Source organism: Dermacentor albipictus, chromosome 6 (genome assembly GCF_038994185.2).
Source record: "Dermacentor albipictus isolate Rhodes 1998 colony chromosome 6, USDA_Dalb.pri_finalv2, whole genome shotgun sequence".
Taxonomy (NCBI): domain Eukaryota; kingdom Metazoa; phylum Arthropoda; class Arachnida; order Ixodida; family Ixodidae; genus Dermacentor; species Dermacentor albipictus.
In genome coordinates, this window is record NC_091826.1 from 55,678,596 (window position 1) to 55,705,645 (window position 27,050).

At 45.8% G+C, this 27,050-nt stretch overlaps 1 protein-coding gene across 7 annotated transcripts in view; it reads right to left on the reverse strand.

Annotated features, from left to right (window-relative positions):
* LOC135907809 (serine/arginine repetitive matrix protein 2-like) overlaps positions 1–27,050 on the reverse strand; it is a 61,298-nt gene that overhangs the window by 14,231 nt on the left and 20,017 nt on the right. For 3 of the 7 annotated variants that reach the window (XM_065439559.2, XM_065439557.2, XM_065439558.2), the window contains exons 1-5: positions 10,600–10,636; positions 10,069–10,173; positions 7,414–7,660; positions 6,319–6,560; positions 5,005–5,226 (exon numbers count right to left, since the gene is read on the reverse strand). In XM_065439559.2, the coding sequence (XP_065295631.1) occupies positions 5,005–5,226; positions 6,319–6,560; positions 7,414–7,660; positions 10,069–10,128 (771 nt within the window). In that variant the 5' untranslated portion in view covers positions 10,129–10,173; positions 10,600–10,636. Of the gene's footprint in view, positions 1–5,004; positions 5,227–6,318; positions 6,561–7,413; positions 7,661–10,068; positions 10,174–10,255; positions 10,569–10,599; positions 10,777–12,853; positions 12,887–27,050 lie in introns of those variants that run through there. The other 4 variants (XM_070540583.1, XM_065439555.1, XM_070540584.1 and 1 more) reach the window with 4 other exon arrangements.

Sequence of the window (27,050 nt, forward strand, 5' to 3'; positions counted from 1 at the left end):
TTAACAATGATAGAATGCGTAGATATGACTCAATGAGGATGTCGAAAGAAACCGACACAAGGAAACAGTGCTGTATCGGTGTGTCTGCTTCTTTCTACGTGGTTGTGCAGTAGCGCTTACACATTCTATCATGAATTCAAACCAACTAGCCCTTCAATGTGTTTTAACTAAATTAACCAGCATGGCGTTTCGCGCGCACAGCTCACCATGAGCACACATCGCTCGATGACTGCGGAAACTGCCTGCGAAAACACTGGAGTTAGGAATCGTGGAAGCAGCCGCGAGCTTATTGATTTCCGCGCATCTGTCGCCTCAATACGCACGAAACGTCGAAAGCACAGCGCATACGAAGCTACCGGCACTACGCGAATTCTGAAAACATCGCAGATTGCCTCGAAGATGAGGTCGGCGTAGCGCACAATTTAGCCACGTCGCAGACCGCTTTCAAGACACATGAGCGCCAGCAACGCGTTCCTACGGCTTCCGCAAAAGGCCTCTACTACGGCGTCCGCGTTTCGTGTGGCCAATGCCGTAGTAGACGCCGCGGTTGTCTCCACTCTGTACGGAGCGGCGGGCGAGGAGGACATCTAGGCACCGTAGCAGCCGCCGTGGAAGAACGCCCCTCCTCCCTCGCCTCACCTCCCGGCCTCGTGCGCCACAGGAGAGGGCACGCATCCGGGCCATGTTCCTGGCGCGCGCAAGCGAGATGGAACCGCGTTCGCCGGCTGACCCTCACACGCTTTCACTCATACGCAACCTCATGGCGACGGCGCCGATGACGTCGGCGGCAGAAATGCGCCTGTAGTGCCTGTATAATTGCTATCGTAATAAAAGCATGAAAAGTTGGCCACTTCTTGGTGGTTAGATATTATGAGCATGACTATTCCCAAAGTAGAAATGAAGACGACGTAAATTTGTGTAAATCATTGGTTTGACCGTAAAGCGAGAAAGACACCTTACGTCGTGGCACATATAAGTCTTGACGTTGGGTACTCGCCTGTTATACGGCGCACTCTCAGAGGGAGTCGCGCCACCTTGTTCTAGAACATTACCCCGGTCTTCCCTCCACCTCATCTAATGAAGTCGAATGGCAGCGCAGTCTTTCGACAGATGTGGTCGCTGTCTTTCATAGACGTTTCACCCCAATTATCTAGAATCGTAGTGTCTTCTTGAGTGCATGGGCTGTATTTTGCTCAACTCGATGGAATGGAGAAAGACTATCGAGTGAAGGATCATTTGAGATTGCAGGGTTCAGGCTGAGGAAATTGATTCGCAATCGTGCCTCAGGAAAAGAACTGTTCGCACTTACTCTGCAAGAATCCGGCAAACGAACGTGGAATCAGGCAAGTACAGCGATGGGCGCATGTGGAGTAAGCGCTCAGTAAGACGGCGACAACTTATCCTAAGGTCTGCGAGAAGTATACCTTCTCGAACGAGACAAGCGCCAAGGCTCCGGGAAAGTAGAAGTCTTAGAGTACTCGAATATTAAAATTTCTGAACCCAACAACACCAGTTCAATCCTTCAGGGGCGCTTTAGCAGTAAATGCAGGACGAATGCGTTAGCGTTACGTCGCGCCTCTTTGAGATCTTGGATCTATGATTTAAACCTTGTGTAGCGCATGGAAAAGTGTTCGAGAGCTCCCTCGACACATGTCCGGCCTCTTCAAGGATCGAAGCGCAATTGACGGTGGTCCGGAGCAGACTGTAAATTATGCAAGATGTTGCGCTGTAAATATATACAAGGTGATCATGTTGAAGTTATGCGGAATGTTGAAAATCGCATGCGGCAGATAGCATAATTCTTGTCGTTGAGCTTGATTAATCGAAGAGGAGGACATTACTAGCACGCTGAATTAAAAGACATATTCTACTAATTAGCGAAAATGACTAAGCAACTTAATATATGTTTGCTTACTTTACATCATATATTGATATTTGCGAATTGTAGCCTGTGATGGGAATCCTGGACTGTGGGTTCGCAAGACGCATCCGCTTGAAATGAATTGCGATTATACCAGTTTCAAGATATTCTTTTTCTAAGTGTTAGACGACACCCATGGGCGTTCACATGGACATTCAAGTTGCTTTTGTGCTTCAATGCATAAAGGAGCGTTTTGTTAAAAAGTAACTGGCCCAACAGTGACCATTTATGGTGAGTTAGATAGCACAAAACTCCCAAGCGTTTTCAGCCCGGCAATTAATTTCGAATGAATAAATCTTCAAGCCTCACCGGCTCGAATTAATAAATTACAATATGTGCCGCGTAGTAAATAAGTTTTTAGTGAATTTATGGTAATTGACTGAATATGTGTTTTGGTCTTTAGTGCAGGCAATGTCCATCTCTCTCAACAGTCCAGCTCAAGGACTAAAGTTATCGTATCTACAACAGGTGATTTTTCAGTATTGCATAAAACTTAAAAATGATCACCCCATATAAGAATACACATTCACGCTCTTCTGAGCTCTCGTGTCTCCTCTCTACCTCTGCCACGCGATCGGCGTTGTACACTTCACAGATTTTTCTTATTTGACACTCCTAACGCTAACGCATTTGGAAAAAATATCATTCCAAATATTCAAGCGCATTTCATGATAGAAGAAGATGGGAAAAAATTTAGGTGAAGGCAACTGTTACAAAAAACTTTTTTCTAAGCAATGACGTTGCCTAACAAAGTTCAATCAAGATTGACAGCTTGTAGATAAGAAAAGCAAAACTTGATATAGAATAAAATCTTGTTGATGCGTTTCCGCATAATACGTTTTTCGAGATAATACTTTTTCCCCCGGCCGATGTCCGATAGAAGTAATGAAGTAAGTAATGGCGCCTGCTACTGCGTTGAGCTTCCACATGCCTAGGCATCGTACCTAGTAATCGTGTTTCACGAGCACACCGAAGGTTGAAAGCGAACGCGGAGCACAGCGGGAAATGAAGTCGGAGAGGACGAGGAGGAAAGTGGAGGAGGAGGCTGCAGTGGAAGCATGAGGCGGAAAGCTGAGGAGGAGGGGAGGGGAGACGGCCTGCGCATGCGCTAAGCTGCTGCCAGCTATGGCATCCGCAGCCGCGTGGGCGATCTCGTTTGCGCTTCCGAGAACAAGGGGGGGGGGGGGACGGAGGGTGGCAGGGTGGCCTGAGGTGGGGAGGGCTACGCTCGTCTGCGGCGTCAGCTGCTGAGGTCAGTCCGCGGTACCAGTGTGTGCGACGGGGAACACTTCTTTAGGGGGCGATGGCAATTGGCTACGAGTAAGCCTCGACGTGAGGCTGCCTTGGGTGTTGTCACCGCTGACACTGGTGGCACGATTTTCGCGGGACGAAGGACGGCTCTCGTCGTTGGTGGAACGAAAGCTCGAGAAGAAAAGCGTAGTGCCGCGCAGGACGGGCTGTGCGGCGACAATGGCTACCATATATGGCGCCGCAGTAGCACGCTTCGTCTGTATGAAAACAAAGCGCTGCGTGAGCGGAGGTCTGTTTGCGGCGGCGGCTGTGAATCGCGCCCACGCGTCACCGACGCGCTGCCTCTCGCGAGCTCTCGATTAGCGAGGCAGTCGCGCCGTACTTCGCTCCCTTTGCAGTGTGCCGCACGAGAGGGACTGACCGTGCCAGCTGCGCCACTCACACCGTTTTCTTCCAAATATAAACCGCCTACCTATATAACCATAAGACAACGTATTGACACGTGAAATGAAAACAATTTAGAGCTGCGCTCAAATTTCGCGTTAGGAGGATCGTATTTGTCGGTGAATGTTTTTCATACGGTCATTGCCATCGCGTTTTAGACTCAAATTGCATTATACGACTGAGGAAGTGGGCTTTGACTCGTATTTTTTAGAACTCGTAGATTTATATTCCAGTGTACTAGCCTAAATAACATTCCGTATCAAGTCTCAGCCACAGTGGAGGAAAAACGCCCTCGGCGCGCCACTGGCGGGAAGACTCTGATGCGGCTGCGTGAAATCACCGACGGGTAGCAAGCCGCTGCTCAGAAAGAGCGGCTTCTGTTTTCTAAATTCCAGGAGAACTTTTTTTATGAACATTGCTAGGGCGAAAGTTGAGCGCGAAACGACGAGCTATTTGAAGGTTGCTAAATAAAGTGCGATCACTGCGGTCTGTGTGGCGTCGGGTACTGCTGCTCCGCATAGCGCATTGTACGGAGCAGTATCACTCGAGGCCTCACGAACCTTTGCCGTCAAGTTTGTCAACGAGTACGCCTGTTTTCAAGCTTTTTGGAGCTCGCTTTAGATAATACGAATTTTGGATGATACATCTTATTTTTCAGTTCCCGTGAAGATTGTGTCAATTAGATTCCGCTATATTGACGATATCACCAGCGAAACAATTAAGCTACGCCCGGATAACGTTACACGTACCGGTTTCGCCTTAATTGTCACGTATATTAACTAACACACACACATCTATAGAAATTAAGATATTCTTTAAAATTTGTGGGACACTTGATACGGGCGTTACCATACTGGCTGGTACAAGCGCAGTTAGCTACCATAAGTGGCCGCGAATGGCTACCACTGTACTGAGTATATTAAAGAAAAGGCAATACTTTTGTTTACCTCAGGCCACAGGTTGTCGAGGGCTAGCTGCGTACAGAAAGACTTTTCATCATGAATGGCCGGTCGGCCGGAAGGCCACAAAACAGCCAAGGTGACGAACTTCTGTTAAGTATACGGGATTGTTGTATCGCCTAGTACAGTATGCTAATTTGCATTGAGGAGCTAAACTGGCTCTGTTAAGCCTTACCGTTTAGATGTGGCGTGTGCGTTCGTTTCTTGAGTCACTTCATCTCAACTCGCTGTTCTTATCAGGAGAGGCAACAGTGAAGCTTCGTGCCCAAGGTAAGGCCCACAAAGAAAACAACTATTATATCTCACACATCCCATTGTCTCGTCAAATCGCTCTCAAGGCACTTTCACCACGAATAAATAAAGCGAATATCTCAAGCTAACCTTTAGTGCCTGTTTAGGAAGGGCAATTTTTTTAATGAACATGCTGACCTTTGAGGGTCCTGGCCCAGCCGTCCGTGGCGCCGTGTCCGAGGGTCGACCGTCAGGCGGCGGTGCGGTCGCGTCGGATCCTGTCGCCTTGTAACTCGCTCGCGACACCCGGCTCCTACTCCTCGACGCGCTCACGGTCGAAGCTGGCAGTCGGCCCGAAGCCGTAGACGTCCCGCCCACGCTGGCTTTACTACTCTTGCGACGTTCCACCGATCTCTCGGGCTGGAAACGCAGCGAGAGATTAATTTCGAGCCTGCGGTTACCCGTGGTACTACTGTTTGGGGAAAGAAAATCGCGCAATTTTACGCCTTTAACCGCGGAAGTTAAAAGAAGCGTAAATGTTTCGCAAGCTAATTAATCAACTTATATTCGAGTGTCTGATCAAGGCAAGTGTCTGTACAGGGCTAGTATGTCATATCGGGTCGTACAGAGCCGCTGTTTACGAGGAAATGCGAAGAACATGGGGAAAAGTTCGCATAGAAAGTTTGTTTTCCAGCATTTGTTTCGGGCTAGCAGAGCTCGGGAATACAATTAACAGAAAATAGAGAGGAGATGAAAGTAGAGAGAAGATAAACACAGCGGTGTATGCGTGTATGCAGGCTGCTTCGTCCCGTTCATCGCATTGGTTTTCTCTCACGGCGCAAAATTGATATGCAGGTAATTTTCGTTTTCGGTGCGCAGTCTGTTTGTATAGGCATTGCACGTACGTGGACCCATTGGCACTGTTTGTAAATAAACCAGTCAAACGTGTGTTCAGGGAAAAAAAAGTTATACTATGCTTCAAACTATACTGATGCCGCAGTGGAAAAGACGTGGCGGGCTCCAGTACTCGAGAGTGAACAAACAACGTTTAGACGTGGTAGAAAGGCCCAGCGTAGGACCACGTACAGTTGCGTTCAGTGTGAGCTGCCACACGGCGGCCTTGTTCTAAGGAGCACCAAGACTGCGTACGGCGGCGCCAACATGAGACAAATGGGAGGACTAAACACGGTTCCAGTCAGTGGCGTTTATTAAAGAGCATTATTTAACGCATGCCGGCGACGTTATGCCGTATTACGCTTCCTAACACCACGGGCACCGGGTCGTAGCCCCCTCGTTCAACGCGAGGGTACGTTTCGTTCGCACCATTGCACTTCGAACTGGCGTGTGCCGGATTCTCGGTTCAACAATCCAGAGCGACGATTATTCTAAAATGGAGCGAAGTGTGTAGAGTTTGGAACAGCAACTTGAACGCGATCCCTCCTTCGTGCATGTTATCACAGCTGCAACTGAGAAAGTCGACGCGCTTTTCTACAAGGAGATGCGCAAACTGACCCTGGCTGCGAGTTGCCGCTTCCCCATCGGTGGCAGGTCTATCGGCCGCAGCTCCGAACTTGACGAGCTCGTCGAAAACTCGTAGTTCGGTGCCCAGGACGCGGGCGCTCTTGCGCGGACGTCCTTTATCGTCGCAGTTTCCCTCGGCTCTCGCCTCCTAGGCACGTCTCGAGCTTCCGAGATCGCTGCGGGGATTTGGTCGCCCTCGGCGCGGGTCTCGGATGCCCTGGTTGCGCGCGTTTCTACGAGAAATATAACAAAACGGTGAATTAGAAAAAAAATATTTGGCGACAGCGAGACCATGTCAGTTTGCGCTGTGACCACGCTGTTGTTTTGAGTCACGTAGCTATATAGATATGCGGATATAGATAGGTATTCTTGGTAAGGAAGCACTATTTAGCGCTACTATTAGGCATCGTAATATCGTAGGTATTGCGAAGCGTTTAATAGATACGCGAACTCTGCTAGACAGAACGCCAAAGGTCTGTATGACGTGACTTTATGACTTGTAACTTGCGACTTAATTGCTCGTGACTTTATGTGCAGCTGTGCACTCGGCGCAGAAGCGATGAGAAAAAGCAAATTGGCGCTCATTTGGAAGCACTTCTTCCGCCTGGGCCTGAGAGTGTGTGTGTGTGCGTATATATATACATATATATACACATGTATATATATATATATATATATATATATATATATATATATATATATATATATATATATATATATATATATGTATATGTATATGTATATATCACGGCAGGACTTGACTGTTCCGTTTTGCACGTGCAGTTATATTCAGGTACCACATGAACTAACATTACTGCGTCTGTTCGGCAGTTCTAGAATGAGCTACATTTACATTGTGAGTAAAGCTACTTGTCACTGAACTGACAGCGGTGGGCCAAACGAGCTGGCGCCATGGCAACAAGACAAAAGAAAGCAAGAGAGAGAGAGAAAAAAAAACACCGTAGGAACGGCCTTAGTGCAGCATTCATACCCATTAGTTTCTCTTGACCAACGGGTTGTTGCAAAATTGTTCATCCCACTGTTTCCTCTGTTCTTTTTCTTTTGTTATTGTTATCGCAATCTCACCTTCTCCGTCATCCGGGGTGGTGTCTCTTTGTCTCTCCACAATATTCATGCACACTGACGTCGGTATAGGGCTTCCATCGCGGCCTTCGTCGTAGCCCTGAGCGACGGGGCTATATTCTCTTTCATGGCGCGGTCGCTTCGAGCTCGCGTCGACGTCTAGCAGGTATTCTTGATCTTCGGCGACATCTTCTGCCTCGACCCGTCTGTCTCTGCGCTCGTCCGGGCTACGCTGCCTTTGGCGCGGCGCCTGCGTAAGACGAGGGAGCGTCTTGTGTGCGAAACACGACAGCGTCATGCGAATGGTTCGAAGCACTGTGACTTAAGTGGTGCAGAAATGGCCGATGACATTTTTCTCGAGCGCTTCGGGCAAGCAATACCAACGGCTGCAGAATGGGAAGTCAGCTTAGAGAATTTTTTAAACATTTCCACTGACGCAGGGACGTAACTGCGTTCCGCATTATGCAACAGTTTAAGATTGGGATATTTGTTAACTGTATCGGACTGGTGACAAAAAACAAAATAAAACAAAAAAATAAAAGAATGCCAGCATTGCCAATTTACTAGACTTGTAGAACAACTACTCTCTAAAATTAAACTGGATTACGGTGGTACCTGTGAAGCTGTCATTACAAAGTTGTGTAAATCTCTTGTAAAAATCCCGTGCACCTCTGGAATAAGTGTGACCAATACTTTCTGTGCTGTTTGCCTTGATCGACGGTAATTAGTGGCGATGTCGAAGACGAACGTTTAGTTTATTCAATGTTTAGTACAATACGAAAGTAGGGAGTTGATGTTAAACGTTACCTTGCGTGCATCACTGCTGTCTGTTTGTACAGTACACAGAACACACAGGGAGATGTGTTTGCTGGAGGCACTGTTGTGCGCCATGTGTTATAACCTCTGAGAGGGTGGAGCATTGTCACTGCCTCTTATGGCACATCGTGGCAGAGTATTAAACTTGAATTGGATTATGGGGCTGTACGTGCCAAAACCACAATATGATTATGAGGCAAACTTTAGGAACGAACTCCGAATTAATTTTGACACCCTAGTATTATAGCCAAGAGTTCGACGAAAGTTCGCCTGGTCAGGTAACATGATAAAGAAAGTGTGGTCACTGGCCAAATCAAGGTGAACACAACACACAAAGACGTTTCGGGACCCGTACGGGTTCCTTGATCACACCAAAGAAAAAAAGAACTGCAGAATAACGCTTGGTAACACTTCAATAACACGACAAACTAGAATAACACTAGAATAACACTTTTCGTAGTGTGAAACGCCTCTCTGTGCTATTTTCACTTTGACTTGGCCAATGATCGCAATTTCTTCATTGCCATAGCCTTCTTCAACGTGAACCTAAATGTAAGTGCACCAGAGGTTTTGTACTTCACTGCCGTCGAAAGCAGTTGCCGTGGTCGGGATGCCATAGCCACAAAGCTACCGCGGCGGGCACAAGTTTTGATTTGACATGCCACCGCTTCCATAGAGTCGCCTAGATCCTACGGTGCTTCTTGCGTCTGCACGCCCTTCGTCAGCTGTGGAAATTGCATGATATTCACTTTTCAGAAATAGTAGAAACGTAGCAGTTTGCCCGCAACCGCTGTCGTGTTTTGTTGCTTTCCACTTCACTTTTTCCTTCCTCGCTCACCTCCCCCCTCCCCCCCCCGTATGGAAACTGTGAGCCAAGAGTGGCAAGGCTGTTAATTGGTTCTACCCATTCTCTCCCTCCTCCTCGCCTGGTCTTGCTCGTTTGTAAAAAAGTTAAACGCTGCAGTTTCTCCAATGCTTCTGCAGTGGGGTCACGGATAATTAAAGCTACCTAACGCCTAATGTGCCGACGTTCGGGCAATTCCAGAGACCATTGTGCAAATTCGACGCGATGGAAAGGTCCAAACAAGTTTCTCGCGTTGCCTTTCCTCTCTGCCACGCTCCTTTTATGTATAGACGCGCTCTGAACCACCCCTTGACGCGGCGTGCAGAACGGTAGCAGCGGCAGCAGCAGTGGAAAAAATTGAAGGAAGAGGCAAAGAAACCTTCGCTTTCAAACTATGTCTGGCCTAGCAGCTGTGGTAACTTATGTGCGATGCAAATGTGCTTTGTGTATAGTGACATTCTCCAAGAGTGATACACATGCGCGCTCAGCCCTTACAGTCTTCTTTTGTAATATTTGCCCTACAAAATATTTTTTTATCTTTGCGAGCTATAAACAATGACATGAAAAATAACTGACACGTCACTATACCATGTTTGGAATTTCCTCTGCCAAGCATTCCTTCCAATTACTGTATAAGTATCTAAAAAAATTGATGGTATACCTGACTTTGTGAATTCTATGGCTGAATCATTCATGATTAATATAAAAAGGTTGTTAAAGTCGTGTTCTAGATAATAAATTTCAGATTTTTTTGAAGTTTAGCGTGTGTTATTGATTAGAGTCGTAAAAATTTTAGCTTATAGAAAATTAACTGGAAGAAACGCACATTCTTGTCGAGCGCGCCAAGCCAAATAGGCATGGGGGAAAATTAAAGAAATATATTTCGCCTAATGATGCATCTTTCTTTTTTGCCTCCTTTTGTACAGCCATTAAAGTGCACATCAGCACTTACGCAAGTAGCATGTTAAAAGCAGGTTAAAGACAAAAACATTTCTTACCTTCGTGGGTGATGTGACGTAAGATTCCTGCGACTGAGATTCGTCGGAGTGTTCGTCCATCGCCGGGAATGTCTTTAATTATTCGCTCGAGGAGACAGCAGTGAACTGGCAAAAGAAAAAGACAAGGAGCGTAACACACCTGAACAAGCCGGCGATGCCATGTTCCCCATTCTCTCGTTAGACATACCATCGTTGCCTACCCAGGCCAGAATTTTATACAGGAAGCAGCACCTGACGCCGTAGTTATGGTAGCTGGAGTAATTAATCGTATGGTGGCCTAAAGGCAACGTACTAATTATTATTTGCTTTGTGCGAGTCAGTCTTGAGCCTGTGAAGGTACAGAACCAGTGTTTCATTTTGTCTCATGCAAGTACATAACCGGCGCTACCACTAAGCTTCATGACAAGCACGAGTTAAGCAGTGAACGTGTATCACTCGAATAACGCAGCTTCAGCGCATTATTGTCGCTTTAGAGCTGAAGTGCACTGTCAGCGCCCATCGTATCGGAAACGATCACAGTGATCTGCTTACCTTGCGTGCTTGCTTCCTATACGATGGCACGTACCCACTTCCGGGGGGATTGGCCGAAAGCCCCATGGGTAAACGAAAAATGGTTACACGAAAACGTGTGTTTTTCAAAGGAGAGCAAGCCTTAAGGTAATAAATTTTGTTCAATTTATTTGGAATTTGTAAAATATTGAATAATAAATCAGTCTCTTAGCATGAATGGAAATTTTGTAAAAGAATAAATAGTAAATCGGAAAATTAACTAGGCGCTCTCCTTGTGTCACCAAGGAACTCGTACAAGACCCTGCATACGCACATGTAGCTAAAGCCCAATGTAGATGCCCCAAAGGAGAGAAGGTTTTCAGATTTTATAGCAATGCCTAATTTTCGGAATGAAAACTTGACGTATTGCTTTCTCGGAATTACGAATCGGCGGCAGGTTAGTAACAAATGATCAATGGTTTCTGGTGCTTTGCAGCAATGACATAGACTGGACAGCGTCATGGACCAGGCCTGTGTAGATAAAAATGAGGGATCGAATACGGCGTCGCCATTTTGTGAGAAAGATTTCCAAGTTACGTGTGTGACACCATTGATTGTCCCAAGGGTAAAGCAAATGGTTTAAGTCTGTTATTTGGAACGTCTCTTTTGCTGAGCATTTCAAAAGAGATTATTTTCTAAACCTAGCCGCGGTGATATAAGCAGAAGTCGGCAGAACACGCATGACTGGTCCATCTTGGGCTGTATGTGCAAGTGCGTCTTCCATTTCATATAAGAACAAACAACGGTGACCTGGTACCCATACCAAGCACACGCGACGTAAGGTCGAAAGGATTAATGCTTCTATAGTTCATTCAAAACTGCACTGTGAGAGGATGAAGTGAGTGCTGTGCACACTGACAACGACTCGGTCACTATTACAGTTGTCAAAGGATTTACAGGAAGTTTTCGAAGAGCTAACGTAATTGCTAATAATTCTGCTTGAAATACGGGTGTAAAATCAGGAAGTCGCATTGAATACGACAGGGATAGCGTGTGAGCTAAAATGCCTACACCCGCTTTCTTTCTACGAATTGATGCGTCCGTTGCTGTTACACTGTCGATTTTCAGTTGCGCTAAACGATCTTGTACTAAGTTGCTTAGCTATCTACAGGGGGTGGGCAGGAGTTTACCATGGGAAAGAAATATGTAGTCAAGTTCAACTTTAATTGTATTTACGGGTTTTTTGAGGAGAATGATCTCGCGTCTCTAAACATTTATTGGTTCTAGTCGTGCTTGCACAAAAAGAACCGGCGGATTGTATAGACAGAACCACGTTTCTTCAAAGAACACAGATCTTTCCTTAATATATACATGCTGCGATCGTCTCAATGACGATGCGTAAATGCTCAAGTAGGTTTCTCACTATAAGAATGCGGAATCCGCAAACAAGTGTGGGCAGTCGGGCTTCCTGATATAATACATTATTAGCAACAAATGTTGGCAAACAAGACAAATCCGGAGAGCCTATCGCTTTAGAAGAACGAAGAGGTTAAACTAGAATGCTGGCCCGCCAGAGAATAAAGCGTATCCAAATTCTAATATGTGTAAAGCATACACAGGATAAATCATAATGATAGTGTGCCTGCGTAGGCCAGCGCGGCGGCGACACAGTTGGCGAATCATGTCAACGGCGGGCATTACCTTAGACGCAACGTGTTCGATGTGGTTGCGCCAGCTAGAATTCGGACCGTATGTAACGCCTAGATACTTAATAAAGTCACGCTGAGGGATTATTCCTAGATGGTATTGGAGGGATACATTAACAGGTATAGTTAAACAACGCAATATTGCTAACATTTATTCGCATAAGAAGGTCCTCAAGCCATTCTCAAAGTAACAATAAATATGACTGTAATACTCTCTGAAGTGATTGGCTATCACTCGCTGACTGGGAGAATGTAGCGTACACTTGTAGGCTACATTGGAATTGAACTCGTCAGGCTATTATACGAAATATGAGAAAGTACGGAACCGTGTGCCACTCCTCTGGTTATATTTGACGTCGAAACGCAGCCCTAAGAGCAATATAGTTTTCTCTCTCTTAGGAATTCATAAATCCAATTTGTAAAACATCAAGGAAAATTTACGCCCTTTAGGATATGCAAGAAGATGACGTGGTCCACCCTGTCGTTTACGTTAGCTATACTATAAGTCACCAACACTACATACAGCCGACTGTGTCGAGCAAGCTTAATGCGTTCTTCGAAATCAACGTGGGCGCACCGAATCTGCTTACCTTTGTAACAGGATCTCTTCTTCTTCGTTTACTTCCTTTCCATGGTGGGGACTTTTGTTCCCTGCCAAACGCCAAGCGTGTGCCATATGTTCCCAAGACCTCTACGCGAAATATCTGATGACCAGCGCAGCGAGGTTAACGCCGAGCGTTCTTTAGTGTGCGTGAATATGTTAATGAGTTGTGTAATACGATCGCATGTTCTTGTCTGTGTGAAATATGGTTTTGAGTATTTTGAAACCGAAATGCTTTAGCAGTACCGAACAAAATGAAGTTTTCTTCGGCTTCGATTGTTTTTTAAGCTTCTATTAAGCAAATGAATGATAATCGCAAAATGCAAAAAAAAAGATTAACAATGTTTTTTTTTTCAAATATGTACTTCCAGTTGAAATTAGCAAAAATCATTTCTGGAAAAGCGCACAAACCACAGGGGCGAAGAGTGTTTGCGTAGATAGCAAGAGATTTCTATTAAAATTACTTTTAGTTGAACTTTCAAGGCCCTGTGGAGGGCGTTAAAAGCTTTGAAGCAACGCCAATATGAGTGCAGTACCATTCAGGCTTTGGGATACATGCCCCGCCACAATGGGCTGTAATGAATGAATGACTCCCCCAAACCATTTGTGCAAGGATATTTCGGCGAAACAAAACAAGCTACACAGAAAAAAGAAAGACGCGATACTTCTCCTGTCTACTCCACCATCCTCCTATCATTTATAAGAAGCAGTTTCTGCATGCAAAGAGCATCCTGATGGCGCTCGCCTCAGGGCATCCCCAAGAAAGCTGCTGTTGCTGGGAAGCGTGACAAGTAGTCAGGGCCTTTGAATGCTATCGCGTTCCACTCTTAAAGGGGAAGGTTAAGCGTCCTCCAAGTTTTTCGTTTCAAAATCACCAATTAAAAAAAATATTTTAATAAATTCAGGCCATAATCGTAATTCCGCCTCCGCGAGTCACTACAATTTAGTTTTCTCTTTCAGATGCAACAAATTTCATTATTATCAGCCCAGTGGTTACCTCAGAAAAGCGTTTCTGCGTTCTACATGTACTTGAATAGGCGACATCGGAGTTGGGCCTGAGTAAAGCTTCCTGTTAAGCAATGTTCTAAGTCTTCGTTCAAGGTATATTGCTAGTGAATTGGATGGTACATCTGTTTCCTCACGCTCGCCTGGAAGATGGCGTGGGGCAAATCGGTTTCACCTGCTGTCTACTGCCACAGACCCTACCCCGCGTTTGACTAGTTACGCAAAAAAAATGAGAAGAGAACTATGGTGCCTTCTAACTCGACATTACATTATTCATCCAGGGATGATATCGAAAGGCTCTAGCATGTTCAACTCGACAAATCCGTGCGATCCCTTTTATGGGCATTTGCCATTGATACGTGCAACACAAACAGCAGGCAAATTTCACTTTTCAATGAATGAAAGTTTATTATAGAAGGCGAGGCTAGTAGTCATTGCACCAGCATGTTTTACAGCTTATTACGTTACCCCTATTTTTTCGCTTACGCTATTTATTTGAGTCATGTAACATTGCGCTAAATTATAATCATTAGAAAAAAAATTATAGTTTAGCGTATAACAGTTTAACTAAGCAACTCTGACTGAAATCAGAATGCAACAAAATATGGCTCACACGTCTGTATTGGTATTCATTTGGAGACAAATGTCTGTGCTATCACGAAGGTGACATACCGTGTTCAGAGAAATAGTTCAAGTACGAGGCGCGCTACGCAGAGGACACTTCTGAGACGCGGTCATGCGTGAACCAGGCGAGCAGCGGTACAGCCTCGCGAAGTCGTCGACGTGCACCAACGGCGTGTTTATAAGTATTGCCCCGTTGTCAGGTGACGCTAGCATTGTACAGCGAATATAGACGGCCAGGGTGTAGAACAGTTGCCCGTGCGACATCCTCTCAAGGCTCCAAGCCTGCTTGAGTACATTCCAGTCGGTACGGGACACAGCGCTCAGCACGGACGACAACCCTAAGGTTAAGGGGAACGCGTAGATTGCCACGAGGGAGTGTTTCTGGGCTGCGAATAGAGAGCCGGTGATGCACTGGCGCAGCCGGCGGATGTTGGCTTCCGCCGCGGGGGACCACGGAGCGCCGTATAACAACGCGAACCACAAATTTTCGGCCAGTATCCAACCTATGCCGGCCATGTTTGGTATATCCGACCCGGGACGAATAAAGGCGTATAAGTAAGGGGGAAGTATCAAGTAGCGAGACCCCAGCAGGGACATGTGTGGAGTGACAAGCTTGTCTCCGGCGTTCAGAGCTAGTATGCGTGCCCTGGAAACGTCGAAGTCGTACGCACGGCCGCGCAACAGGTTCGTGACGAAATCTGTGGTGGGCTTCGGCATGGCCACCAACTCAGGTCTGACCGCCATTGGGGTGAGGAGGGACAAGTCTTCCAGAAACGTCTTCAGCGTCTCGGCGTCTTCCTTGGCTTCGAAGAGCGAACTCCTCCGCGCGTCCCAGTACACGGCGACCTTAACGGCTGCGAAAGTTGAGATTGCAGCTTGGTCCTTCTCGTGGCTCGTAAGGACTTCCGCCGTGAACGTCTCCCACAATTCCCGAATCCACGTGATGCTGTCGTTGCAGGTCTGGAATAAATGGGGCCAGGAAACGTTGTGGGAAACGTCTAACTGTTTGAGCCCGCTGCCGATGCTGTGCCAGACCAAATAGCCAGCCCTGGCACCGTCGGAGACCAACTCTTTGTCCGAGGAGAAAACGTCGTGAATGGCCCGGACCTCGCCGGCGCCGACGACGAAGATACGCGTCGCATTGCTCAACCGGTAGCCGATAGCGTTGAGGCCGTCTCGCAAGCTGTCTATGCTCCACACATCCCGCTCGAACGCGTCGCTGTCGTTTGCAGCTGCGTACCATTTCTCGGTAAGCTTGCTGGGATACCGGCTGCGTATCTTCAAATTGAGCTCAGCCATCTCACCCGCCGTGAGCGTATGATTGATGCCGGCGTCGCTCAGAGCAGCAGCGGTAGCGCCGAGGACATCTGGTGGCGCAGCGTTTTCAAGGCAGTTGACACCGGTTCGAAGGAACATGCGCGAATCTTCTGCGCGGTACGCGAGACGGAGAAGCGAAGGTAGCTCGTACTTGACCGACATTATTGTGGCGTAAACGAAGGTGTTCCTGACATCCGGCTTAGCGAGAAGATGGTGTGTGCCTTGAACAATGGCGCTCGCCAGAGCGGAGATGAACTTGTGGTGGTGCGGGATGGTCTCGATGCACGACTTGTAATAGGCGCTAAGGAAGGTTGCGGCGTCGCGGCTTTCCAAGCCCTCGGGAATATTGCCCGTGATCATGACGCGTTCGAGCTCTGGACGCCAGCCGACTCGTTTCCAGAGGCCCTGCTTGATGGCGTCGGAGCAAACGTAGGCGAAGAAGTCGCGGCAAGGATTGAGGCTTGCGTTGATATGTCGGCTGATCTCCCGGGCATCGTCGGGGCAGCAGAAGGGCTGTCCTTTGGCTTGAGCGGTTTCACGCTGCCTGTGTTCGCGAGTTATGAGGTAGACGCTCAGGGTGATGACAGCCACGACGATTGCCGTCACAGCCACTAGGATGGCGGTGGCGCAGAATAACTGGTGGCGCGGTTTCTTGGTTGACACGAGGCTGCTTATTCTTGGAGCGACGTGGGACCACAATGTCTGGTACAGCGAGCTCTTAGGTTCAGCCATAGCAGATGTAGATGTACCACTGAGTCTTTAGGTTCTTCTTCTCCTTCTTCTTCTTCTTAACATCTGGAGCCCATACACGCTAACGTGAAGGATGTGGACGTGTGCGAACGGTCCTTCTGTAGGAAGGTCGAAAGTACAAATATGTCAGATTATGCATAAAAAAGTCGCAGTGGTCGCAGTTTTGAGCGAAAGGAGAAACATATCTTGCGATATAACTTAAGTAGACAGCTATACGAAAAAAAGAGAGTAGCTTTACCGGTCGTATAAACTTGTAAACATTCGCTTAGTAACCAAATTAACAAGCATGGTGTCACGCACGCACAACCAAACATGAACACATCTCATTCGATCACGGTGGAAACTCTCCGTCAAAACGCTGGAGTGAGGAGGCGCGGCGGCAGCAGCCAGCAAATTGACCTTCGTGCTGCCTGTCGCTCCTACACGAACTAAGCGGCGAAAAAACAGCGCACACGAAGCTATCCGCACTCAGCGCCCTCTGCTTCCATCGTGGATAGCGGCTGCTGCGTATGGTGTGGCCGCGTATGCGACCGCAGCCTACACAGCAGCCGCCGGAGGGGAACACCTCTTCTGACACCCCTACCTCGGGTGGGTTGCGTTCGGCGGAAGACGGTGCGCTTTCTCCCCGCTTTCCTCCGTCACGCGCGTGAGAGGGAGCCGCCATGTTCGGCTCGCCATCGCACGCTTTCACTAGCAATTACCGAATTTACGCTTGCTAGTTCTGGGCTCCTACAGAGAGAAATAAATGGCAACACCTGCCATCGCCGTGTTTTATCTCATGCTGCGGACAAAGCACTCGAAGCAACGTATGTATGTGTGTATGTATGTATGTATGTATGTATGTATGTATGTATGTATGTATGTATGTATGTATGTATGTATGTATGTATGTATGTATGTATGCATGCATGCATGCATGCATGCATGCATGCATGCATGCATGCATGCATGCATGCATGTATGTATGTATGTATGTATGTATGTATGTATGTATGTATGTATGTATGTATGTATGTATGTATGTATGTATGTATGTATGTATGTATGTATGCATGCATGCATGCATACATGCATACATACACGCATGCATGATGCATGTATGTATGCATGTATGCATGCATGCATGCATGCATGCATACCTTTCGAACTCACCACTGCAATTTGTAAGTTGCAGTATGTGCCCTGAAGTCATTATACAATTAGGGATATTTTTTATCTTTGTTGAATATGTGATTCGGTTTTTGTGCAAGTAATTCCCGCTTTGTATAATCCAGCTCAAGGACTAGAATTCTGCTAGCTGCCACAGGAGATTAAAAAGAATGAAGCTGTAGAAACCTTAAAAATGATCATCCCGTATATCCGGCACTGGTCTGTATATATTCTACCCGGAACGACAATCATGCCAAAACAGCAGCCAGTTCTCAACCCACGACGCACACACAGTGGCAGATACTCTATGACCCAAGTTTTGTAATCGGTAAGACAGCAGAAGCCAGCACCTGAAAAGTGCGGAGAAGAGCCAAAAAGAAAAAAAAAGAAGAGGCCTCGGTGTATGACTGCTTTATAAGGCTGGTTATATTGGCCTTTTTACATACTGGCGCCCAATTCATGTCCGATCCCTCGTAGTTGGTTGAGCCGTGTCCGTAGGCACCAAACCAAACCAAGCGACAACCCCAACATGCAAATAGGTGTGCGCCCGAATACACTATTTGAAGGACGATGGCATGCAGGTAGTTTTGGGCCCGCTGCATGGAGGAGCGGCACTGGCTATATGTCCCATTAAAAAAAAATTAGGCCTCTTGGCACGTCAGCATACTTGGTCAACATGTAGTACGCGCCACCGGCGAAGTGCCCGAATACAAAAGGAGAACGATTAAGGCAAGAGGTAAAGAATTCGGGAGGCGAAAATAGCAGGGATCGACTGCATAGGTTTCAAGTCGGCACCAGAACAATCCACTGTGCAGAAAGAAGTGAACGAAATGGCACGAGATCGTTCGTTGAGCGAGCAGCGAGCTATTATGCACACGATGAGAAGAAGCAGATGGAGTCGTCCCACCACGTTTCATAAATATCGATGAAAGGTCCGTGTATCATCGATGTGGGGCATCCTTCGTGTTCTTTTTCACCCTTTCTTGCATTTCTGTGTTTGGTAATAATTAGAGCTGGTTATGGTGCCATGGTGCTCAGTATAATTTTATTGCCAACAATGGATGCCTTCGACGGCTCAAAACGACATGTTGACTGGTTCATGGCAGAGAAGTAAATGAAAAAGAAATGATACCAGAACGCTATTACACGTGCCGCATCAGGCTTTGATGAGCATGTTTGCGATCTCTTAAAACAGAAGAAAAGTAGCGTATATGCCGGTCATCAATAATTATTATTTATGCGTGCTCTCCTAGATCAATTAACTGTGCAAGTTCATAAAATGAACGCTCTTTTTTGTAACAGCAATTCGATTATTGTACAGTTCGATGATATTCCTCCTCAAAACGAAATGCTACTTACTTACCGCATTTTAAGCCCTACCATAATCGATTAGTTTTTGCACATACCGATCATAACAGTTACTGCCGCTGACGTTCCCAAAGCCAACAAAAGTGTTGAATTGGAGTGTTTTCTCCTATTCTCGACTGGTCGTGTTCTCTTCGTTTCCCAGACTACGTACCCATGTTTCTAGCGGAATTTTTAGCTTTAATTCAAGCCATCCGTAAACTAAAAAAAGCCTGCAGATCCCACACCCTTTGGGAATCGATGTTATGCGAAGCATGCGAAGATAGATAGATAGATAGATAGATAGATAGATAGATAGATAGATAGATAGATAGATAGATAGATAGATAGATAGATAGATAGATAGATAGATAGATAGATAGATAGATAGATAGATAGATAGATAGATAGATAGATAGATAGATAGATAGATAGATAGATAGATAGATAGATAGATAGATAGATAGATAGATAGATAGATAGATAGATAGATAGATAGATAGATAGATAGATAGATAGATAGATAGATAGATAGATAGATAGATAGATAGATAGATAGTCAAAATGGCAACTGTTCTCCAAAAATTTTTCGCATTTATTACATCAACACGTTCAACGGAGTTTGTGACGGACTATGCCTTTGTGCTCTTCTCTTACTGCTTATTATGGCTCCCAGATTTTGGGAACTTTCAAATCGTTAGGGCTCTATCATTTAGCTTTGATTAAGTTGGTCTGGGAGCCAGGGAATGACGTTATACTTCTAAACAAAATGGCACATTCGTTGTTGAAAGCGCGCCTGAATGGTCTGATTATTCAAATACTACCGGCATGAGCTTCCATCATAGGGGCTAGTTTTCGTCGAAAAATGATGCTGAAGGTATGGCAAACGCCATCTTTAATGAACTACTCAGATTTGCAGCATTCTCCTCGCCATGGGAACAGTACACTCTGTCAAACTTGAACACTTGAAGTCACTGTCACTATTCTAGGCTGTCGAATTCCATTTCTAAATTTTCACCCAGACAGGGCTGTTCTGGTTCCATCACCAAACCGTTCTGTTCGTGGGGAACATGAAAAATAGATCATTGGCTGATTGACTGACAAATATATTATAATTTGCGAAAAAGGAACCTTAGACACGCCGTTCGCCTTCTACAGGATAATTTCGATTAGCTCTATTGTTGCGTTATAATATTTTCTTCATTATAATGTAAGCACTACCTGCAATTTTTATTACTATTATCTATTAATTCTCTGATATCTATCCACAAATTCTGTTTCTATTTGTTTACGAATAAGTTTTCTTATCTTTATTTCTTGGCCAATCTCCCACAGTGGGTATGTGCCACTAACATCTAGGCTGCCAATCTCCATATAAGATGGCGGGATCATAATCAACAGCAGCATGTTTACACGGTACGACGAAAGCTTCTGGGTGGGATCTCCAGTTGTCCATGTTTCGTGACAGCTCACCCTCCCTGTACCTGAAACTTTCCTAATCATATCACACCTTCTAATAGTCTTCCACTCGCATAAAAAAAGTTGGACCGGCATAACCACCTTTGAGTGCGCTGACGCATTCGGGTGCAGGGCCTCATTGGCGCGAGGTTGGTAGTTTCAGTATATGAGTTTTTCTCGGAATAAAAACCTGATAACCTAACGTAAGCTTTCGTTAAGCGGCAACACATGAGTTAAAACTAGAGGTGATAAGCCCTGACGTACGAAGGAAAGTGCGCTTGTAGCTAGCGTCCTGAAACGGTCAGACCTGCCTGCAATCAAGGAAGAATTACGAAAAGACATCCTATTTTTTCCTAACACGGGCCGACGTAGTGTTGGGTTCACTGTTGATCTTCAGAACTGAACGTGTTGTCCGTCTTTTCCTGTGCATTGTCCCTCCTGAGGATGGCATGTTCAATTTCCAAATATAGCGTCTTAAATACTTCTTGGTAGAATTCCGTAAACATCTATAAAGGGATTCTGTATTGTCGCTTGGCATGCTGAATGAATACTTTTCATTTTTTTGCGAAAAGTAATGCTAAATATGGAATTTCAGTATACACCATCACTATCGCAAATTTTGGCCTATGAGTACTTCCTTGAGAAGTATTGCGCCGGTAGTGGAATTTCTGCATATTGTATGGCTGTCACCAACTTCTGAATGATGAACGATTCACTCCATGCGTGACCGTACATTATTTGAACTTCTCTCCTCGTTTTGGACTTTCACTCCCTTTTCACTCTTCCCCAACGCTGGGTAGCCAACCAGACCCAGCATGGTTCATCTCCCTGCCTTCTTATAAAGGCTCCCCCCCTCTCTCTCTCTCTCTCTCTCTCTCTCTCTCTCTTCAAACGTAAATACTGATCTGTTCAGGTTCTCCACCGCACAAACGCCCGAAACTAAAATGACTCAAGTTGTCAGAAACACATGACGGCTAATATAGTGTGCTAAACAAAGAGAAAGGCGATGCTCTAGCTGGGACAGGCTTAAATTTTTCTAACGAGAGAGATCTATGACGCATGAGAGAGCAAGTTGCAGGCGTGCCGTTCATAGGCAGAGGAGTCCCAATCGAAGTATCTATTCACGTCTTTTATATTCGATTTGCAAAGAAGATAAAAGGAGTATCATTCACTCGTACACCTAGAGGAGCTGAAACATTTATAAATATATTGAAATAGTTTTTTTGCTTGTGCAGCATATACGGCAAGAGACAACTAGCATGCTTGAACTCCTGGCCTAATGTTCGAAATTGTCTGTACATGCTACAGCGCCTGAAAAAAAAAATCTACAAGTGATAACAGGAAACTAAACACGGAGGCAAGTACTGTGCCCCTAACCGGAAACTAGGCACGACACATTGCACGGAGACTGATCTTAAAATTGAAGAACAATATATGCAAGGGACGCTCAGCTGGGAACACGCCGGTTAGTATTTTGTTCTTGAACGGAAAAGAAGACCTGGAAGATATCGGGAATTTGTGTGGTTTATCCGTGATGGCAAAAACTAACCAGTGTTCCGTGTCATGTAAAACTTGGGAAACTTTTAAAGGCGTCTTCGAACTCATGTTCACCAAGCTGTATGTGTTTCGAAGACACGAAAGCAAAATGAGTGCCACACAGATTTTTCGTATGGTACTTTTTGTGAGGTAGGTTCAAATACTCTCAAAAAAGGGCCGTGGCATTCGTGACAAATGGGTTGAAAGCGGTCGCATGATTTTTATTTTTGCCTCCATCTTTCGCACGTTCCTAAAGTTAGAGCAAAACTTCGTCTTCTTTAAACTTTGGTGCCTGCAGAGAGCTTCGTTAAATATGGTCGACAAATGTTCAGCTCTATTCAGAAAGTTATCTGTCACGTTTTATTTCTTTGTGGGCTTAGTGTTTGTACGGTGCCATTCTGCGTTCTTCTTTAACGAATGGCGGTCAACTGGGGTGCTTACTTTTGTGTTGAATGCAGGAGTTTCGCTCAGATTACAATCTTTTCGATCTCGCTAAAACTTGCATGCCGTCGCGGCGCGTGTGCCTTGAATATTAGATAAGCTCGGTAACGCGTGGCAATGGTTGCAAATATTGCGCTGGCGCATGACCTTCACCGCTGATGAAATAGTGCAGCTCAGCTTCAAGGATACATACCCCGTGTACTTGTCTCACTGCAATTTCTACCACGCAGGCTATTTTAAGTAATTTTCAGCTGGTGAAGGGCAGGTATCTTATGTGTTCGCCATGATGCTGAGTCTAGCACACATGGTAATGTTCTTTCTTTCATTGCACTTTTACAGTGCATTTTTTACCGCAAGCTTGGCGGTGTCTATCCCGAAAATGGTGTTATTCTGAGAACTTGATTCAAGTGTATATGCCTGGGAGTGCCTGAGTGGGAGCGGTGGTACGGCGTTGAACATGTCGTTCAAACATCCATGGAATATCTTGCAGATTGTACCGCTTATGACTGCCTCGCAAGGAACGAGCTACAGACTTCCTGCCTTGCCTGAACCATCCTTCATCATTCACTGTGACGTCACCGAGGAAAGCCTTCGGATAAACCCTGGCAGGGGCACCTCACCTGATACCGGGCGTATAAAAGCGCCCCTACATCGACCGGTCTTCAGTGGGAGCGGCGGTACGGCGTTGAACATGTCGTTCAAACATCCATGGATTATTTTGCAGATTGTGCCGCTTATGACTGCCTCGCAAGGAACGAGCTACAGACTTCCTGCCTTGCCTGAATCATCATTCATCATTCACTGTGACGTCACCGAGGAAAGCCTTCGGATACACCCGGCAGGTCACCTGACACCGGGCGTATAAAAGCGCCCCTACATCGACCCGTCTTCAGTAGGAGCAGCGGTACGGCGTTGAACTTGTCCTTCGAACATGCATGAATTATCTGGCAAGTTGGATATTACACTTCTGTATCCCATTTTTGCTCAAATGATCCTTTTCTTTTAGTACTGCGGCTCCCAGTGAACATTTCTGAAATGCTCAGTGTCTTATGGTCATGTCTTTCACTTATGCTATCCGGGGACGTTGAAACCAATCCGGGTCCAACAACACAGGCGTTATTGCATCAAATCCTGGAGAAGCAGACACAGATGGAAGCCAGACGAGCTGGAATTGAACTAAATCTAGAATCTTTCTCCGAGCTGAGCGGTAAATTAACTAGCCTTGAAAGTACTGTTCAACATCTTCATCGCACAGTCGACCAACACCGACAAAGTCTGATTGAATTGGAAGACAGAGCGCGAGAAAATAATCTGATTGTTTTCGGTGTTCCGGAGAGCATTAACGAGACAAGACAGGATATTGAAGAAAAAGAGTTGAAGGGAATTTTTTCTGATACTCTTGGCGTCACTATTTCATCGGTGGAGCGCATTCACAGGATTGGTCACAGGAAAAAAGAGGGACATCGACCAGTTATTATGAAGTTATATGACTATAATGAAAAAAATTACCGACGATTACGTTACTTCCTAATGCGAAATTTGAGCGCAGCAAATAAGCTGTTTCACCTTTTCGATAGATTGAGGCCACCGCACAGGGCGAACGGCAGCGGCAATTTCGGCTCGGGCGGTGCACATATACAGATCCGCCGCCACCGATCTGGCTCTCTGATTTCCACCGCACAGGGGTTGCATTGGAGGAGGAGTGAAGAAAGGAATTAAGTTCGAGCCGGCGCTTTGACAACCGGAGACTCGCAGGAAGAGGGGGGAGGGGGGCGGCGTGTACACCCAGCGGCAAACGATGGGGGCAGAAGCGCGCGCAGCAAGCGGACAACACGATAAAGGGAGGAGGGAAGAGATAGCAGTGACTGACTGATGCCGCTGACGCCGATAGTGAGTCAACCCCAGCTGCGGAGTTGGTTTCAGGGACAACGCCGCCGATGCCGACACAAACAATATGATACCCTCGCTTCCGCAGTGCTAAGAACCAGGTCTAGCCGTGGGAAGATGGTCACGTATTCGTCGACGTGCCGGGGCCTACGTGAAATAACCGGCGCGTCGGCAACTGAAGAGCACCCTATCCGCCACACAAGAACAGGGGGGGGGGGACCCTTTCCTCCTCTTTCTGCATGGCGGCGACGGTGTTCTATGCAGTCACGTTATCTTGACTCTTTAGCGGCGTCAGCGGCATCCAGCGGTATCAGTCGGTCGCTGCTAGCGCTGGGGGGATGAAAGGGGGGCGGAGCTGGTTACGAGGCCGACGACAACGCCGACGACGACGCGAAACCCAGGAACGGACGCCAAAGAGCTGCGCTCTAAAAGCAGCCATATTCAAACAATGCAGCAAACTGAAAGGAACCAATTACAGTGTCTCTGACGACTACTCTCGGGAAACGGCGCAAAAAAGGACATTGCTTTGGCGATCAGCGCAATAAGAAAAGCGCAACGGGGCAATTTATTAAGCTGGTCCGCGATAAACTTTTTATAGATCGTGCCACTTATACGTGGGACTCGCAGTCTAACACGCGTGTGAGGCTTGCGAACAACCAAGATGGTGTATCACTCCACCGGGAATGGCGTGACCAGTGTGAGACTAGATTACTGAATGAAAATGCTCGAAGTAGAATACCTTGCCTCACGCTTTTAAATGTGAATTCTCGCAGTTTACTCAACAAAATTGTTAATTTTAACTGGCCCATAAAAACCTACAACCCTTCTATGATTTGTGTGGCCGAAACTTGGCTCAATAACTGAATCTTAGATGAAGAATTTGTACCACCTGGTTATTGCGTCTTAAGAAAAGATAGATCGTCCGGTCGTGGTGGCGGTGTGGCCTTAGTCATTAAAGATGGCATCAACTTTTCTTTGCTACCCGAGCTTCCAGAAACTGAGTTAGTTTGGTGCAAAGTTAATATTTCCTTGTCAACGTTAGTTATAGGCGTAATATATCGTCTTCCAAATTCCGACTACAATGTGTTTCCTGCTCTGAATGAGTATATCGCAGCACATAGGTTAGATAACTACAAGATGGTCTTGTGCACGGACTTCAATTTGCCATGCATAGATTGGGCTTCACTCGTATCGACTGGTCGCGACAATGAACAGTGTGACATGCTCATTGACATAGTAGTTTCTTTCGATTTCTCACAAGTTGTCCAGTCTCCTATGCATGGTGACTCTTTGCTGGATCTTGTGCTTTTGAATGAGCAGTTGGTTAAATGTGGTTTCGAATGTGAAGTCGGTGATGGTCTGTTTGATCACACAGTAGTCGTTCTTAAATTGAATATTGCACCTGAACGCAAAAGCCCAGAATACAGGATGATTACTGACTTCACTCGTGCTGATGATGTCATGATACTTGGTGCTCTGGCGTTACATTTTGATGATTTTTTATTTAATAGTATTTAGTTATTTAGTAGTAAACACTGTAATATTGACATGTTGGTTGAGCGATATTATAAAGTTGTGCGTAACTGTCTGTGTAACTTTGTGCCCAAGAAGTGTGTTAAAAGAAATCCCAAACATATCTGGTACAGCAGGGAAATTATCCAACATATCCGTCGCATAAAGAGACTTCGCAAGCGATGTAAGCCACAGCATATAAGTGATGGTGCGCTTCTAGTTTCCTTGAAAACGGCTCTATGAACTAAAATGCATGAGGCTAGGAAATTTTATTATGAGCACACACTAACAACATTTATGGAAACCAACCCGCACAAATTCTGGAAAACAATTACTCCGTCTGGTCGCTGTTCTTCATCCTTTGTTTTTAATGGTACACCATGTTCTAACCCTTCTGTAATCTCTGAAGCTTTTAATAAATATTTTAAATCGGTATTTGTCAGCGACAGCGACACTAGACCGATGTTTAGTCTAGTTACTGAATTGCCAGCCTTCCCGAAGTTGGATACAAGTTATAATGGAGTTCTGAATCTTTTGTTGCAAATTGACACGACTAAAAGTGATGGAGCTGATAATATTCCTAACATGTTCCTAAAAAAATATTCTGAGTGATGCGCCCGGTACTTGACTGTTAGTTTCCAAAAATCCCTCCAAACTGAAACCGTTCGACAAACCTGGAAAATAGCTAATGTAGTACCAGTATTTAGGTCTGGTAACAAACAAAGCCTCCCCAATTATAGACCAATTTCGTTAATATGCACTTGCTCCAAGGTATTGGAACACATTATTCATAAACATATTGTCTTGTACTTGTCTAACAATAATCTTCTGTCTAATCATCAGCATGGTTTTCGGGCTGGATATTCTACTCTCACGCAGTTAATTGAATTAACACACGATATTGCATCATGCCTAAATCATTGCGGTCACATTGACGCCATCTTTATCGACTATTCGAAAGCATTTGATTTGCTTTGTCATAGTACGCTCATTACCAAACTTGGTGCCTTTTTCAAGGGAACTCACGGCATCTAATAGTCTGGATTAAGGACTACTTGCAATTAAGATCAGAGTTTGTCACGTTATCACTCTCAATCAACATCTGTCCATATAACATCTGGCGTCCCGCAGGGATCAGTTCTAGGACCACTTTTATTTCTCAT